General features: G+C 43.8%; 1 protein-coding gene across 1 annotated transcript in view; it reads left to right on the forward strand.

Moving 5' to 3' along the window:
* The first annotated feature begins 1,272 nt into the window (after positions 1 to 1,272).
* Positions 1,273 to 17,792, forward strand: part of LOC116838076 (kyphoscoliosis peptidase-like) — a 19,884-nt gene continuing 3,364 nt past the window's right edge. Inside the window, exons 1-5 of the mRNA XM_032803072.2 lie at positions 1,273 to 2,043; positions 4,961 to 5,078; positions 5,329 to 5,446; positions 5,916 to 6,107; positions 10,194 to 10,384. Coding sequence (XP_032658963.1) covers positions 1,414 to 2,043; positions 4,961 to 5,078; positions 5,329 to 5,446; positions 5,916 to 6,107; positions 10,194 to 10,384 — 1,249 coding nt within the window. The 5' untranslated portion in view covers positions 1,273 to 1,413. The remainder of the gene's footprint in view (positions 2,044 to 4,960; positions 5,079 to 5,328; positions 5,447 to 5,915; positions 6,108 to 10,193; positions 10,385 to 17,792) is intronic.

Genomic DNA, 17,792 nt, shown 5'->3' on the forward strand with positions numbered 1-17,792 from the left:
ACTGGAAGAGTCAGGCAAGAGTTAGAGAAGTTGCTGAAAATCCACTCTGCTTCTGTATGCAAGGAGCCAGAGGGATCCAGCGTGTGACATTGTTGGGCCGCTCTGTAAGTGGTTCACAACACGACATGCTATTTGCAATTCACAAACAGTCATTTTATTTATTAAAAAACAGAAGCAAACCCAACCTAATAAAAACAAGCACTTTGCAGCCTTCTCCAGTCACGGAGGGAAGTAGAGCTGGGGAAATAGTGGATTTTTCAGTTCACTGTCAAAGCCATACAAAAAAATTGTTTTGGATCAAACTGAAAATGAAATTTTTCAGCATTTTTAGTGAACTGAAGAGCTGGAAAAAAATAATGTGGGTTTGATTCAGTTTTGTCAAAATGAAACCAAACAAAACGTTTTGTTTCTATTTTGACAATTTTAAATGGTTTTTGACTATTTTAGTAAAATGGAAAGAGGTTTTGAAAGGAAAAGAATGGAAAAATCAAAATGTTCCATTTCCAAAGTGTCAGACTTTGTTTCAGAATTCTTTTTTCCCCACAAACAAATTTGGCAAAACTGACACGAATTTGCAAAATATTTTGGTGTCACTGAACCTGCATGTTTCGCTAAAAAAATTTTCCCCGGCACCACTGGGAAGGAACAAGTTCTGGGAGTGCTTCCCTGTTTATGGGATAACCCACCTATCCTGTAAGTCTAGGGTTAGGCCTTTCATTCCACTCCACAACCCACACCACGTTCCCCCTATCAGCATTAAGCAGTGACAGAAAACAAAACCAACATATTAAACCAAAATGTGATGGTGCAAGACGTAATGCTGTTCTACAGGTAACAAGTAGCTTAATGAAACTGAAGGCAACAAATTAACTTTTATGGGCTAATTTTCACACCTGGGCACCAAAATACCCATTTCAGGCACTCAAGCGTTAATTGCATGGAGTACTGGCTTGTCTCATCCCCAGCTCCGACACAGGGGGATGTACAAAATTATTATTCTAATATTACAGCGGGGAAACAGACACAATTATGCCCACAAACACATATGGAGACACTGTCAGAGCTAGAAATAGATCTCAGCCCTCTACGGGAGCCACAACGCTTAAATACCTCTATCAATTTCCCTTGACTCTTCCTTCCCAGCTAAATTTCCCTGGTTTGACATCCTTAAAAAATATCCTGTGCCTGGAAATGGCTTTGCAATAGAATGTACATGGGTGATTCTAACACACCTTTGCTCTTCTGTTACCAGCAGAAACCTTCAGTGCTGTGGATTGCAGCTCCAAACCATCAGATACAGAGTCACTCTACTTACAACACACAGGCTCTGAAGGAAGGGGAGGCAGAGCAAAGATTTCTTTTGAACAGGAGTTTCTACCTTTCCCTCACAGACTCCCTGGACCATCTGCGCAAATGAAGATGGACTGCGACCATGGCAAGTCATCCAAACCCCAGGGTGTCAAAGTGAGCAAATCAGTTTCCACCATTTGCTCTTCCTCGAGTGATGCCAACTGCCATGAAAGCCACCCCATCCAAGGCCCTGCGAGGCGAGTTCAGGGTAAGAACCACAGTGAAAAACTGGCCCCATCCCCAGATATCATGTCAGCTGCTTCTAGAAAGAGTCAAATGTCAGATTTCTATAATGGCAATGTGGCCCGGGGGTGCCCCTCTGATGCCTCAGAGGAGCTCCACCAAAGGGTTGCCAAGGAAAGTCAGCAGAATGGGGAGACCACTCTGAAGGAAACCATGGCAACAAAGAGAATAGCCAATGCCCCCAAGGATTCCCCCATCAAACGTACTTTCCTGTTTGGGGCAAACAAAATTGACAATGGCAGCAAGGTGACCCTGAAGAAATCTACCATCCATAAGCCGCCTGAGAAAGGTTGTTCTCCGCTAGCTGCTTACAGAGAAGGGATGGCTGGCCTGAGAGGAGAGAGGCAGGCATGGTCCAGCGTGACCCAGAGAAAGAAAAGGAGAGACCTTTTCCCAGACTCAAAGGTTTTCAGCCACATAGATGCTCATGTTCTGCGTGTGAGCGACCAGGTAGGTACTGTAGACACAAGCTTCCTCCAAGGTCTATATAGATATTGTTAATGAGAAACCAGCCTTTTAATGCTTTGGCTAATGATGAGCCTACTTTTTGCCTTATGAGTTGAGACAAAAATCACAGAGAGAGGCTGCTGTCGGCATGAACAAATGACTTTCCTCTCCAGCAAAATTAAAAGAAGAGCCAAGGCCAAGGTGTGTAAACGCCCTTATTGCTAACGGGTTCTTTTACTGAGGCAGTTACATAAATTGCATTGAGTTGGTGAAGTATGCACAAGTGTATGAGCTTTGGTTAGTAGGGACAAGTAGAATTGAAATTGTAAGCGAAGATTACACAAAGAGGAGAACAAATATAATCCCCTGAATCATACATTTGCACAGATAAACACCACCCCACTGCCCAACTCGATATACTTAAAGCCATGCGCATATTTACAACTTTATGGTGGTCATCGGAGACAAAGATGAAAAAAATAGTAAATGGAGATCACCGCAAGAGAGTTTGTTCGTATTCCGCCATTCGATTGTCCCTGGTGTCCCAACTAGGGGTTGGTCTGACCATCTTTTTCGTACACATTTTCCTTATATCCCTCCCACATCTGGGATAATATTTGATTTAGGTCTCAGCCACCTGCCTACGTTTAGTATTGTGGGGGACCGTAATCAGGGGTACGGCTGCTAACATAAGCTATTTGCGTCACTTCATTTCCAATAGTTTTGATACGTGAATGTGGTTTCTCTGTGGTTACAGGTACCAAAATAAATCAATCCCCTAGAAGTGTTATTTCAGGCTTAAGCTGCCCTTTCGTGATTTACTTGTTTAATCACAAGATGTGTATTGCCAATAGTTGTAAAACTAGGTCACACACTTCAGGCTAACTATCTAGGCCTCGTGCTTTGCAAAGCCTTTAACAAATCTTTTTACATTTGCTTTCCCTGTTAAAATGGGTTAAGATAGTAAAATTAGTAGCGCTGTAATTTAATATGCATTAACATTGGCTATAATTTAAGAGTGCACCCTAAAATCAGGTCAGTGTTACAGGTCAACAAGTGCCCAATCTGAGACACCTCAGAAGGGCCTATTAACCAGAAAACACAGAGTACTCTAAAAACCAGGTCCCTTTTAAGGTGTCAGGGGAGGCACCCAAAGCCAGCCACATCTGGAAATCTTGGTCCCAGTTGACTTGAGCCAAGAAGAGTCTCCATTAGAGACGTGTAGTCAGGCTCATACTGTATTTCATAGCTCATGCCGTGACTGTTAAGTCTGGGCCAGAGCTTAAGGAAAACCAATGTGATAAAATGAGGAACAAAAAGTTGTGCTTAGGTAGTTGGGGCTTGAGAGCCAGTGTCTGTCTCGTCCAGGAAAGAGAGAGCAAGAAAGAGAGAGAGAGAGTGCCAGAGACAATCACAGAGTCTGTCTGTGTCCAGCAGCTGTAATAAAGAATCCCTTTTCTAACCGATACACCCGAGTCCTGCTCATTTTCAACCATGAAGCATTCTACTGGGTCCTCTTTCCAGGCCAACCACTCGACAGACAACCAGAAACCAACAAACACTAAAACTGGGTGTAAGATTCAAGTCAGCTCCCTGGCACATCTCACCACATGAGGTTTAGAGAATGGTGCTCTGGAAGGTTTAAAGTTTAACTGCAGTTGCGCACTGATACATGTTTGACTGTGTAAGAGGTCCAGGGATTGGCACACAAACAAATTATAATTATGCTCTATTACCTATACTAAACACCACCAGGTTAGCCTCAAGACCCCATAATGTGTCAAAGATTCAACAGTCTAATTGACGACCTTTTGTTACTTACTTATCAATGGTTAAGTGTAGAGAAGGCAAAAGTTCAATTATTTACTTGGCGCTGAAAGTAATTGCTCTCCCTGTTCTGAAGAAATCTGTCATTCATACCCAGCTGCAGGCTAACATCGCTTGGGATTTGGAGGCAATTAATTTTGTCTCCATGTAAGCTTGGCTTCAGGACCATGGAGATTACCTCGTATGCTAAAACGGAGCTTGGGAAAGGTGGAGGCAACAGTAAAAAAAACACTAAAGGCACCCCTGGGAATAGAGAGCTGTACAAACCACCCACCTGCTTATTTAAAATACGGAATGTACTGCAATCTGGTGTACTTTGTCATTTTCTCCTCTCCAGAATTATTATTGTGAATGCTGACAATAGTATATTGCAGCTGAGTGTGGGTCCAGTGCGTTCTGTGTGTGTGGATCACAACTGTTTAGTGGCACAAGTCTTCCCTGGGGTCAGGAACTGCCTCCACCTCTCCCTACATGCCAGCCTAGCTGACAGCTCCCCAGAACGAGCTTCTCTCCGCAAGCGACCCAACAGGGACCCCTTGACCTTTAAACTCAAAGCCAAATCAGGGATCTGGGATCCGTGCCATTGATCTCAACAGGGCTATTTGCACACACAAGGGTTTCTCCTGTGACTAAGGGTTTGTGGGGGGTTGGGAGGAGGGAACCCAGTCACTCAATCCAGAGTGATCAAGTGGAGCCACTGGCCCTGGTTATCTAGCACTTAGAAACCGTGGCCCAGATTCTCAGCTGGGCCCAGTATCCACAGGCATGATCAGGAGCAGGGACTGCCTAGGAACTGCTTGCGGATGCCCGTTTCTGGGATCTGTTCCTAGCCAGGTCCAGCCCAAGTATAGTTGAGAGCAACCTTGGGGCTGCTCCATGCCATGTAGTGACTCACTCATGCTGTGTAAATTCCCAGATAGCAAGTTCTAGCCATATTTTGACCCTTTCACACCATGGGATGATGCAAAGGGACCAGTACTTACAAGCCAGTCTGCCCCTACCGTGAGCACCATACAAAATGACAGATAGACAGACATTAATGTATCTCGTGATATACATTCAAGTTGCTCCCATAAAATCCTGTCCTCGCCAGATAAAATCAAAGCCAGATTTGCCATCAGTCCAGACCATTGTTCAGCTGATTACTGACGAGGCCCGAAGCAAGCTGGAGACGGTGCGAGCAATATGGATGTGGCTGTGTCACAATATTCGTGAGTACGTTTTTCATTCAGCTTGACTCATAGTAGGGTGATTTGTCTAGACTGAGGATGATGGTCATTAGGAACTAATCTAGGGTTTGGGAGCCCCAGGCTTGATTCCCCTGCTTCATCAGAAAGTTTGCTAGTGGTAACCCAATTTACACCAGCTGGGGATCTGTCCAAGGTTTTACCAATTCTTCTTTCATTTGGGGAGTTGCCAACGCCTATGGATAATGATTGTGGTTTCATTTCCTCCTCTTAGGCTATGATGTGGATGGCTTCTTAGGGTTATCTCAGAAGATCCATACCCCAGAACAGGTCTTGCAGACTGGAAGAGGCGTATGCTCCGGTTATGCCCATTTATGCCAAGAAATGTGCAGGTATAAATTAACCTTGGTCTTACCTTCCCACCAACACTGTGAGAATGGCTGGCACTCCTGGGCAAAATGTGTTACGTGTTTATTTCCATGCTACGTTGTAACCGTTCACAGGGTGCCCTGCTCTCTCCTAGAGACTTGACTTTTGTTCTTTCTTGTTCCTGTCACTCTCTTATTCCAAAATAAAAGCCATTCTGTCTGAATGAACCATGACCTAGGCAAAGAAGAAAGAAAGAATTGGGAAGGACATTGCTGATCTTCACAGCCAGCAAGCTCCACTAAGGGGCTATTAAAGCAATGGAGGTGCCCTGAGCTCAAGAGCAAGAACATGACCATAAACATCCTGGACAGGAGATTACAGAAGTCTGAGCTATCACGTCATTTGAGTGGCCAGCAGTTACTTAAGCACCAACTCTGAGAGGTTTCCAGCCTAATCTGTGTTTTCCTACCATGAATGTTTTCATCCTTACAGGGAAGCAGGTTTGAGCTGCGTTGAAGTGTCGGGCTATGGGAGAGGTACTGGATACCAACAAGGGCAAAAACGCCAACAAAAGAAATCCAACCACATGTGGAACGCAGTTCAGCTGGAAGGGCAGTGGTACCTGCTGGATGCATGCTGGGGTGCAGGCACTGTGGATGCAGAGAAGAGATTGTTTATACCCAGGTGAGACACCGACCCCTCCACAACCTCTCGTTTCTCATTTCCAAACAAAGAAATTCACTTATTTCTGATGTGACTAAATTAGCCGTTCTCAGCCTCTCTGTACTGTGACTCCATGTTACAACAGAAAAAAGGTCCAGGGTCCTCACCCTCCTTCTCATCTAGTCCTCAAGAAAGGGCTGAAAACTGCAAATCCCTGAAACCTGAACACAGACCCCACCCTCCAGGATCACCAGGCCCCCATGGTTGAGACCCCATGGCCTAGAACATTGGAGAGACACTTTAATAAATGTAAATCAGTAACTCCAATTCATCAGCCACCCAGGCTCATTCTATGGTGATCTGTGGGTTACAGCAGGAAATTGGGAATCAGTTTTTCTGGATGCTATTGTGGTAGAGTAGGGGCTGTCTGTGTGGGGAATGGGAGAGCAGGGGAGGACACTAGGGGATGGACTATACCAGAGCCTGTAACCTGAGCTAGGTAAGGGAGGGGAAAGGTCAACTCCTTTGCCCGGGAAGGAAGAAGCTGGCAGAAGGGATGTAGTTTTCAGTTTGGGTTTGGGCTGTGGGGCGGAATTCAGGGTATCCTAAGCTGGGATCCAAGCACCCTGAAAGCCCAGAAGGACGTGATTGAGGGGTCCTGACTGTGCCTACAGACTCTGCTGTAACTTGCATTCCTGTTGTCCAATAAACCTTCTGTTTTACTGGCTGGCCAAGAGTCACTGTGAGTCCCAGGAAGAGGGGTGCAGGGCCGGACTCCCCCAAACTCCGTGACAGCTATCTCTGCCTCACCCTGCCCACATAACTTCCCACACCATTCTGCAAAGAAAATCATGAACTAGATCCCACAGCATTCAAAACAATGGACGTTTTGCAACTGATCTGAATGGAAGGAGAATCAAACCCTAAATGGGGACGGTCTGGGATGGCGTATAGAGGTGGATTCATTTTGGAATCCATCTCTAAGCCACTAAAGTAGATGAACCCGGTTTCCTCCTTCCACCGGCAAATAGCTCTCCTAAAACAGATGTTGCATGTATGGATTTGCACCCCATGGTCAGAGTGCCTCATGGACCTAAATACTTAGAAATTTGATCCAAGGCCTATTGAAATCAAAGGGAGTTGCCACATTGACTTCAATGAGATTTGGATCAAGCCAGAGGTGGGAGCATGCATATTGTATATATGTGTGTGTGTGTGTACCTACACACACACACACACACACACACACCAACAACACATTTTGAAACACAATATTCAGCATCTGACAGGTGAAAATCTGAAGAGTTAGCACCAAAATGCATGTTTTTATTGAAAATGTAGTTTTAAAAGTCATGTGTTTTGTAAATATAGCTTTTTAAAGAATAGTCAAATATCGCCTTTTCTCCCACCATTAGTTTTTGGTTAAAAATGTGTCAGCATTTAAGTAATTAATCTCTGGTTCCACAGCCATTTTATTATTATGAGGGTCTAGACAGAATTATTGGAGGTTTCTCAGCCCATTCTGACTAAGTAAATAATGACTGAGTCAAAATTATTTATCAAATTTTATAATAACATTCCATTAGATGTTAGAAACGACTTTTTTTACTCTAATGCTGCATAATGAAGGCATTGTGCCATTACTAATTGGCAATTCTTTTACTTGGAACAACTTTTTAAAAGTATCAACTTGTTTGGGTTGTTTTTGAAGAGTGGAGAGGGAAAGAATGGAATAGACAGCTATTGACTCGGGGAACAGGCAAATAACTGCTTCCTCTGGATCTAGTCCAAAGCTCACTGACAGCAGTAGGCATTGGTCCAGTTAGTTAAGTCCTGATGAACCTGTTCTGTATGGTGATGAGTGCCCTCAGCTCATGTTGAAGTCAATGGAAGTAGAGGGCCCTCAGCAAATCACAGGATCAGACCCTAACCTGAGCGCTAAGCCCACTCTGCTCTTTAATACTGATTCCCAATCTACTGCTGTGACTCTCAAATCACAGTAGAATGAGTCAAGGTGGCTGAGGCACAGGGGTTGTTTGTTTATCTGCTTCGCCTTCTACAAAGGCATAACCAGATCCAATGTCCATCTAGCTTCAACTTCCAAATTCAAACCAGAAATCAGGGGCACATTTTTAACAGTGAGGGCGATCAACCATTGGAATGACTTATAACCAAGATAAGATGTCTTACTAAAATATCTGATCAAGCTCAACCATAAGTAGTGGGGCTTGTTGTAGGTATCACTGGATAAAATTCAATGCCCTGTATTGTGCGGGAGGTCAGAATGGATGATCATAAATGATCTCTTCTGGCCTTGGAATCTACGCATACTGCTTTCAGCACTAGGCTTCTCAATATGGGTATAATTATCCATGAAAAAATTTAGGCTGAAAGTCAGAAGAAGGTTTCTAACCATCAGAAGAGTGAGGTTCTGGAGCAACCCCCCAACAGGAGGAATGTGAGCAAGAAATCTAAGTGTTTTAAGATGGAGCTTGGTAAATTTATGAATGAGATCATGTGAAGGGGTTGCCTGCACAGGAGGGGACTGGACTCAGTGGCCCAGGAGGTCCCTTCCAATCCCATGTTCTTAGTACTAGAAAGATACAGACAAAACTTGTGTTGGGAGAGCAGCAACACAAATGACTCAGCAACCAGAAGAACTGGTTTGTTGAGGAAACATTAAAGGAACAGAAACACAGAGCGTGGTTGAGTGACAACAAATCATCATCATCATGTTCCTATTATGCCTCTAGCGTTTAGGGCAGTGACAAGTTCCTCCACTCCTGTCTGTTTCTGGCAAGTCTTTCAATGGCTCCCCAGTTGTGCCCCAGGTTTTTCAGCTCGGCTTCCACAGCTCTTTGCCATGTTGTTTTTGAGCAGCCTCGTTTTCCCTTGCCTTCAGGTGTCCATCTTGTTACTACTCTGGTGATGGAATCAGTTTCCATCCAAAGCACATGACCGATCCATCTCCAGCACATCCTGGCAGTTGTGGTGCTCAGATCCCCTTGGCTGCGCTATGTCAATAGATCTTGGTTTGAGATTGTTCTGGGCCAAAAGATACGGAGGGTTTTTCTGAGGCTGGTTATATGGAACGAAGACAGTTTGGAAATTTCATACTTTCTCATTCCCCAGCATTCTGTACTATCAAGTAATGTTGAAAGTACGCAGCTCTGATAAATCTTGAGTTTGGTTTTGGTGGTGTTTTTGATGATTTCCAGACTGTATTTAAGCTCTTGAAGGTGTTCCTGGCTTTACTGATTTTGTTCCAGATGTCTTGACCTGTTCCACCATCCTGGCTACATTGGAGTACACCAGTACTCTATCCGTACTAGTAATGGTGAGGCAATATTAAAGATCATGATATCTGTTTTATTGTGTTTGATTTTCGGTCCAATTTGCTGGTTGAATGCATTCAGTCGAGTAGTTTTTTCTTTTCAATTAAGCAGGCGGATTAAAATAGCTGCTTCAATACTCGAAGGGTGATAAAACCCTAAAGGGAGAGGAATTGTTTAGGGTAGTTCAAGGAGGTAAGGAAAAAATGTTCCAGACAGTGAGATCTTATAGACTATGGAAGAAAATATCATAGCCCCCACCCACCTAGTCCCTACTGTATTGTCCCAGGGAACTGAACGAGATGACTTCATGAGCCCATAGGTGACTCTCACATGGATGATTCCATGGTATTATACTTAGCCAAGGTAAAATACAGATTTTATTAGGCCTGCAAAGATTTTTCAGAGTTAACATACCAGATGGGTGTGAAAGGCAATCTGCAGCTGAGGCCAAAGGTCACAAATTCTAGTGGGGCCTCAGGAGAGAGCTTCTGGAGGAAATGGGTTCAGAATGATGAGGAGATGAAAGGCCAAAGCCCTGGATACTGAATTTAAGCCCAGGAAGCAGCCTGATCCTGCACAGGTTCCAAATGACATTACATGTCTGTGCGCTAAACCTGAGGCCGCATTCACCCCTTTTTTAAGCAGATCCAACTCTGCTTAAGTCCATGGTGCTGTATCCTTGGACTTCACTGCTGAAGGAGAGGTCTGGGATACGAACGTTTGCAGTGTCCTCATGTTGTGGCCTGATTTGATGACTACTTCTTTCTTGCAGGTACGATGACTTCTTCTTTCTACCCGACCCTGAGGATTTCATTGAGACCCACTGGCCTGATGAGCCAGAATGGCAGCTTGTGCAGCCGCATGTCTCGCTGGAAGACTTTGAACAGAGAGTTTTTAAAACGTCGGAGTTTTTCAAACTGCAGCTCTCCCTTCTCTCTCCAAACCGCTCCCTTCTCAAAACAGGTAAATGCAAAGCAAGGACCTCCGTTTACAGCCATTGACTCCTGGATCCTGATTATAAGGTGATAGCTTTTTGCACATAGGGGCCCCAATTCAGGAACGGGACCCAAGCATGTCCCTAACTTTAAGCACATGCATACGTCACATTGAAGCCAATGGGTCTTAAGCAAGCGCTTAAGTGTTTTCTGAATCAGAAGCATTGTGTGGTACAGTGACTGGAGAACTAGGAGTGAAGATTCCTGAATTGTACTTAACCTGGGCATGTCATTTAATCCTTTTTATGCCTCAGTTTCCCCATCTCTAAAGTAGGTACAATACTACTTCCCTATCTCACAGTACAAATACATTCTACTTAACTGTTTGTAGATAGCTGTAAGATCTCTGAAACATCATTTCAGTGTTCACAAAGCACTCTGCTATAGGCAGCAGCGTAACAAAAAAGTGGGACGTGAGTTTTCCTTCTTCTAACATTGCTGGTGCAGCGAGATTACAATATAAAGCATGATTGAAACATTCCTGTCCTATTTCTTGAGGAAGAAGGGTTTTTGCCCAATCAGTGATAGTTTTGTAGCTTTCTGGGTCAGATACAATATGACCTTTACCTGCCTGAGAATCCTTTGTGTAGCTAGTTAGCTTTTCCAATGGCCATGGTCCTTGGCAGTCAGTCAGATTTTTCTGCCGTTTAGTTTATCAGCAGGGAACGCTTCTAGGGAAAAGTAATCTTAGAAATTATTACAGGGCTTAAGAAACTGTTCTGAAGAATCAGTGGATTGCTAACAAAACACAGCGTAAAGCTTTTGATCAAGAGGAGTCATTTACCCCAAAATCCAAGTCACGCCATATTTCAGGAGGTCTGGACTTTGCTGATAGTGTTGAATCAAAGATAGAAGATATAGCCCTCCTCCCCCTGACCGCCACAGTGCTTTACAAGTAATGAAGCCTCACAACATCCCCGTGGGGTAAGCATGTGTTACAACCCCCAATAAGTGTTTGGCCAAGGCCAAACAGCCAGTCAGTGGCAAAGATGGGACCAGAACCCAGAATTTTTGCTTTTCCGTCTCCTGCTCAAACCACCAGACAGACTCCCTTCCCTACTTGAGTGATGTATTGTTCAAATACAAAATTAACCTATGCATAGATATGTATTATACATATGCATACAGAACCAAGCATGAGTTATCCATTCTTTCCATTGTAAGCATTTACATAATCACATAATTTCATAATCATGCACTAACTCATCTGAGTAACAGTTGGGTTCAATTCAGTTCTGCACCTCTACTCATGTTAAGTAATTCATTACCATGCAACCAGGCCCAGCATGCATAGGAATAAGCAGAATCCAGCTTTCTGAGACACTTTGAAGAAGTCCTTGTGTTAATACAAATCGATGTGTACAGTGGACCGCCAAGTTAACTCTAGTTAAGGTTTATATAAAGTCAGGAAGAAAAGCATGGTTACAAAACTCTCCAAGATATTTCACCAAGCGGCATATAATTTACAGAGCTAGTCAAAATTTCTCTACTGAAACATTTTCCTGCTGAAAAATGGAGTTTCACTGAAAAAGTTTTTCACAGGAAAACATTGTTTTTGATTAAATGTTGTAAGTTTTCACTGGGGAAATGTCAAAACAAAAGGAAAGGAAAAAGTTTTATATCAAATTGAAAATTTTGTTTGGTTTGATTTTTGAAAAAAATATTTTCAAACTGGAAAATTGCAACCTTTTGATTTTTCCTCTCTCCCAACTTTACCACCACTGAATGCAACAGAAAAAGGAGGTTAAGTAAAAATCTCCAGGGAAAGAAAACTATTTCCTTTTTTTGTCATTCTCCACCCTTTTCCCACTCTAACTTTTGAAAAGGTCTTCATTGTTGAAAAAGTTAGAAAAATTAAATGCTAACTTTGCTAATCGGCAAAGTTTCAAAAGTTGAGTGCATTGTTAAAGGTCGCAGAGTGGCAGAATTTCATTTTTCCCTTTTCTGCTTTCTAACTTCTCCAAAGTTAGATAAATTTGGAAAAATTAGAGTGGAAAATGAAAAATGAATGTGTGCGTGGGGAGTGTGGGGAGACGGGATGGGGAGAGCTCCTAAATATCATTCTATTGGCTTCAGTGAGAGAAAAGGAAGAGAAAAGAGGAAAAGTAAAAATGTCAAAATCCTGTTAGCATTCAAAACTTTGAGCTGAAATCAAAACATTTTGAAGTAGAAATTTCTTTTCTATTTCACATTTTTCCCATTAAACATCAGAACATTTGAAACGTGTTTTTTATAAGGATACTAATGGGGTGAGTGACCAGTTCTAGTAATTGAAGTACTAAAATTATGCTCAGCAACCAGCCCTGCATCATGAACACGTTTAAAAGCCAAATTGTGAGGCACACCTTGAAGAGGTCTCCATTTTATGCATATGCAAAGTTATAAGTATAAAAAAATGGAGGCTAGTGTCTGAAAATTTATTCTTAAGAGTCTAAAATGATGCCAGTGCAAAAGCGTGTGAGGTGTCTACTACAAAAACTGCCCATTTCTCCCTATTAGTTTCAACACCCATGACCAATATTGTCACATGTCACTATTAGTTTGCCTCCATATTTGGGTACCCAGCTTGAGATACCTTGAAGGGACCTGACACTCAGAAAATACTGAGCATCCACCCTTTACCTATCATGTCCTTTTAATTCCTAGTGTTATTTTGCACCAGGAGTAACAGAACAGAATTTGGCCCTGTGAATTTAACCTTTTCCTGTACTAAGTCAGTTAAGTGGCAGATGCCTTAGATACAATAGCAGAGAAAGAATTTTTTTAAACAACATTTTGAGAAATTAAGAACATGCCTGCACTTTATGGGAGGTGTTTTCCTGAGCAATCCAACACACACACTGAACATCTGTAGTGTTACCCTGGGTTTTGCTGAACCCAAATCTCTTGGTAACTTTACTCTTTGTGAGTAGGGTTGCCACCTGTCTAATCGCACAAACCCAAATATCCTTGCCCCGGCCCCTACCCCACCCCCGCTCACTCCATCCCCCCTCCCGTCACTCGCTTTCCCCCCAATCTCACTCACTTTCACCGGGTTGGGGCAGAGGGTTAGAGCCAAGGGGTTCGGAGTATGGGAGAGGGCTCTGGGCTCAGCCTGGGGCAGGGGCTTGGGGTGCAGGCTCCAGGAGGGAGTTTGGGTGTGGGAGAGTGCTCAGGGTTGGGGCAGATGGCTCGGGGTATGGGCTCTAGGAGTGTGGGAGGGGGTTCCCACCTGGGGCAGGGGTTCAGGGCAGGGGGTTGGAGTGCAGGATGGTGTTTGGGGTGTGGGCTCTGGGAGGGAGTTTGGGTGTGGGAGGGGGTTCTGACCTGGGGCAAGGGGGTTGGGGTGTGGGCTCCGGGAGGGAGTTTGGGTGCGGGAGGGAGCTTAAGGTTGGGAAGGGGGGTTGGGGTGCAGGAGGAGGTTCAGGGCTATGGCAGGGGGTTGGGGTGTGGGAGGAGGCTGAAAGCTGAGGCAGGGGATTGGGGTGCAGGAGGGGATTGGGGCGTAGGCTCCAGCCGGGTGGTGCTTATCTCAGGCAGCTCCTGGAAGCAGCAGCAGCAGCAGCATGTCCAGTAGCAGCTCCTAGGCTCACGGGTGGTCAGGTGGCTCTTCACCTTGCCCTTGCCTGCAAGCACAGCCCTTGCAGCTCCCATTGATCACGGTTCCCCATTCCCAGCCAGTGAGAGCTGTGGAGTCAGCGCTCAGGGCAGGGCAGCACACAGAGCCCCCCTGGCTGCGCCTCCTCCTAGGAGCTGCTGCCGGATATGTCGCTGTTTCAAGGAGCGGCACAGAGCCAGGGCAGGTAGAGAGCCTGCCTTAGCCCAGCTATGCCACCGCACTTTTAGTGGCCTAAAATCTCCCGGATTGGCTTCAGTAGCCTCCAGGAGATCAAGCCCTACTCTGGGAGCCTCGCAGCCAATCCGGGAGCGTTGGTAACCTTATTTGTGAGGTGGTGGCAGGAAATAAATCAATTGGGACACAGCCCGTCTGGCCGATAGTTGATGCAAGCAGGCAAACAAAAATGCATTCACTCAAAGCTTCTGCTTTATTTAGTCTCCAGCACTTACACACGTCGCAACAGGTTAGTAGAGCACCCCGCATTAACCCCAAGGATTTGAGGAGGTCTCAGGTGGATGTCTGTAGACTTCCAATGGTCAGCTTTCCGTCTGCAGGGAAACTTGAGAGGTGTCCAAGAAACGGCCAAGGTTTTCCAAGTGTTCATGTGTCCACCGACCTCAAATCTCTTCCTCCTTTAATACCCCAATTGCTAGTATTACATAGGTTAGTCATCAGAAAAACTGCTGAGCAGAAACTAAGTTAAGTGTGGCGTTTTCCATCCTGTCAGGCAGAGAATTTTCCATAGCAATAGTTACTGTTGGCTGACTTTCCATCTTGCACTACTGTATTCTTCAGCAAAAAGCTCTAGTCGGGAGGGTACAGGATCATGTTTACACCTCATGGTCACTCACTTCCCTCTCTCTGTGTTAGTTGTGCTAAAGTTACACAAATGGCCTTTCTAACTGCTTGCAGCAATGAGTATAACAACTGGTATTCCAGCTCCGGGCAGTGGTCAAGGCATGTTACTAGGCTCTGGCCTATCAAAAGAATTCCCCCCTCCTATGGTAGAGTAGGGAATTAAACTACATATATGCAGAAACCGCATTGGAACTCATCTGTGATTCACCTGCCTTCTCCTATATAAAGGAATCTTCCAAACACCAATGGAATAAATTCAGTATTCCCCAGATATGTTCAAATGTATCCTTTAATTATCTTTTAGAGTTTCCCTGCCAAAGCAGAATGTGTTGCTCTCTATCTCTTTCCATCTTTGGCTTGGTTGAATACAATGTTCTTTTCTTTCTGTCGTTTAAAGATCCTAATATGATTCAGCCAGCCAGGGCAGCAGCTTAGGAAACTGACGCTGGCCAAATTTAATAACAAGCAAAACTGCAGTTAATAAATTCTGTCATCAGTAAGGTCTCCAATGGAGACTTGCCAGAGGATTATTGTTTGTACTTACCGCATGAGCCAAGTCACAACTTTAACAAATCAAGGCAAAAAAACAAAAAACAAAAGCCAGCCACTTCACACTTTTCACACATACGTTGGGTAGTTGTGACAAATACCAGGACTCAGGATTTGCACTAAAAATTTCCATTAATTATCTTGATAACAAAAAGCTTCCTTTCACATGAAAAGCTTCTGAATCAAGGGCAGATCTCCTACACTATGTTATATTTATATTGTTTGAATGCTTTGAACATCAACAATTTCTTACTTACGTTTCACTAACTTAAAAGCTGTAGTAAATTCTGGTGGCAGCTGCATTTAACAGTGGGTTGAATAATCTATGTATACCTGGGACCACATTCAGCAAAGCACTGCAGCATCTGCTTAACTTTATTCACATGCTTAAATCCCTTTGAGGCCAATGGAACATAAACATGTGTTTTAGCACCTGGCTGTATAGCACTTTGGTAGCCTTCAGGAGTTAAAGAGACTATAGCCTTGATTCTGTACAGCCTTTCATCTTGTCTCATAATTTACACCTATGCAGAGAAGGGGATGCAAAATGCCATTAAACCAGGACGTTAGTGTTTAACTGCACTGGGGTAAATAACTGCTGATGGAGTGAAGTGACTTGCCAGTTGCTGGAAGGACTCTGAGAAGTATGTTACGTCAGCAAATTCAAATGAGTGCAGCTTGAATTAACTTATAGAACCTGCAAACTTCTGAGCATCAGGGACATCCAGACCCCATCATCCCACACTTCCAAACCAAGAAAACAGATCCTCTTATCCTACAGCCATGGCCAAAGTGTTAAATGCTTTAATTGTTTTAGTTTTCAGCAAAAAGATTAGCAGTGATCAGACAACTTACATCAATATAAACGGAGTAAGCTCCGAGTTTGAAATAGAGAAAGAACATGCTAGGAATTACTTAGATAAGTTAGATATCTTGAAGTCAGCTGGGCCTGACAAAATACATTTTAGAATACTTAAATGCTCTGAAGAGATCTCTGAGCTATTATCTTTAAGAACTCATGGAGGATGGGAGAAATCCCAGAGGACTGGGAAAGGGCAAACAGAGTGCCAGCCTATAAAAAGAGGAATAAGGACAACCCAGGGAATTATAGAATCATAGACTCATAGATTTTAAGGTCAGAAGGGACCATTATGATCATCTAGTCTGACCTCCTGCACAATGCAGGCCACAGAATCTCACCCACCCACTCCTGTAACAAACCTGTGTCTGAGTCACTGAAGTCCTCAAGTCATGGTTTAAAGACTTTCAATGATCTTAAACTGGCAAAATGGTCTGAAATAAATAGGATGAAATTCAATAAGCACAAAACGCGCAGTTCTACACTTAGGAAGGAATAATCAACAGAACAAATACAGAATGGGAAATGACTGGCTAGAAAGGAGTGCTGTTGTAGCCATGTTGGGCCTCAGATATTAGAGAGACAAGGTGGGTGAGGTAATATCTTTTATTGGACTGACTTCTCTTGGCGAAAGATAAGCTTTCAAGCTTACATAGAGCTCTTCTTCTGGTCTGGGAACTGTACTCAGAGTGTCACAGCTAAACATAAGGTGGAACAGATTGTTTAGCGTAAGTAGTTAACATGTATTCTAAGGGACCATTCAAGGTGATATGGCCCATTAACAACTGTGCAATCATGGAGCAAAAAAGGGCGGTTAATGGGTTACAGATTGTGATAATAAAGACACGAGATTTATATCTTAAGCCCATGATAATTTTAATGTCTAGCAAAATTATGAATTTAAATTCCCAGGCTCATCCTTTGAAAGGACTGTGCAGGTTTCCTTTGAGAACGAGGACTGAGAGGTCAGATATGGAGTGATCACTTTGTGGCGAGTGTTTGCCCACAGGTGATGTGGGCTTTTTGTTTTTATCTATCACTTTTCTGGGAGACTTCATTTGAGCGCATAGTGATTGACTGGTTTCACCCACACAGTTGTTATTGCGGCATTTACTACACTGGATAAGGTACACCGTTGTTGTGATAAGCATGTGTAGGATCCAGGGATCTTGACAGGTGTGTTGTTGTGGGGTGGCATTCATCATCATAGCAGTGGAGATACGTTTCCAGGTTTTGCATCCATTGTTCTGGCAGGGTCTGGTGCCGTTTTGAATTGGTGCATCCTAGTCTGTGGGGAGCTTGCTTCTGATGAGCTTGTGAGGTTGGGGGGTTGTTTGAAGACTGGAAGAGAGGGAATGGGAAATATTTCTTTCAGGATGTGGTCCCCATTGAGTATCGCTTATAATTGTTTCATCATACACTACCATGTGTGTTCCAGTTGGAGGTGATAAGTAACAGCTAGGAGTGTGCGGTTGGGGTTTGTTTTTTTCTTCTTTTTGAAGAAGTTTCACT

Source organism: Chelonoidis abingdonii, chromosome 5, assembly GCF_003597395.2.
Source record: "Chelonoidis abingdonii isolate Lonesome George chromosome 5, CheloAbing_2.0, whole genome shotgun sequence".
Classification (NCBI taxonomy): domain Eukaryota; kingdom Metazoa; phylum Chordata; order Testudines; family Testudinidae; genus Chelonoidis; species Chelonoidis abingdonii.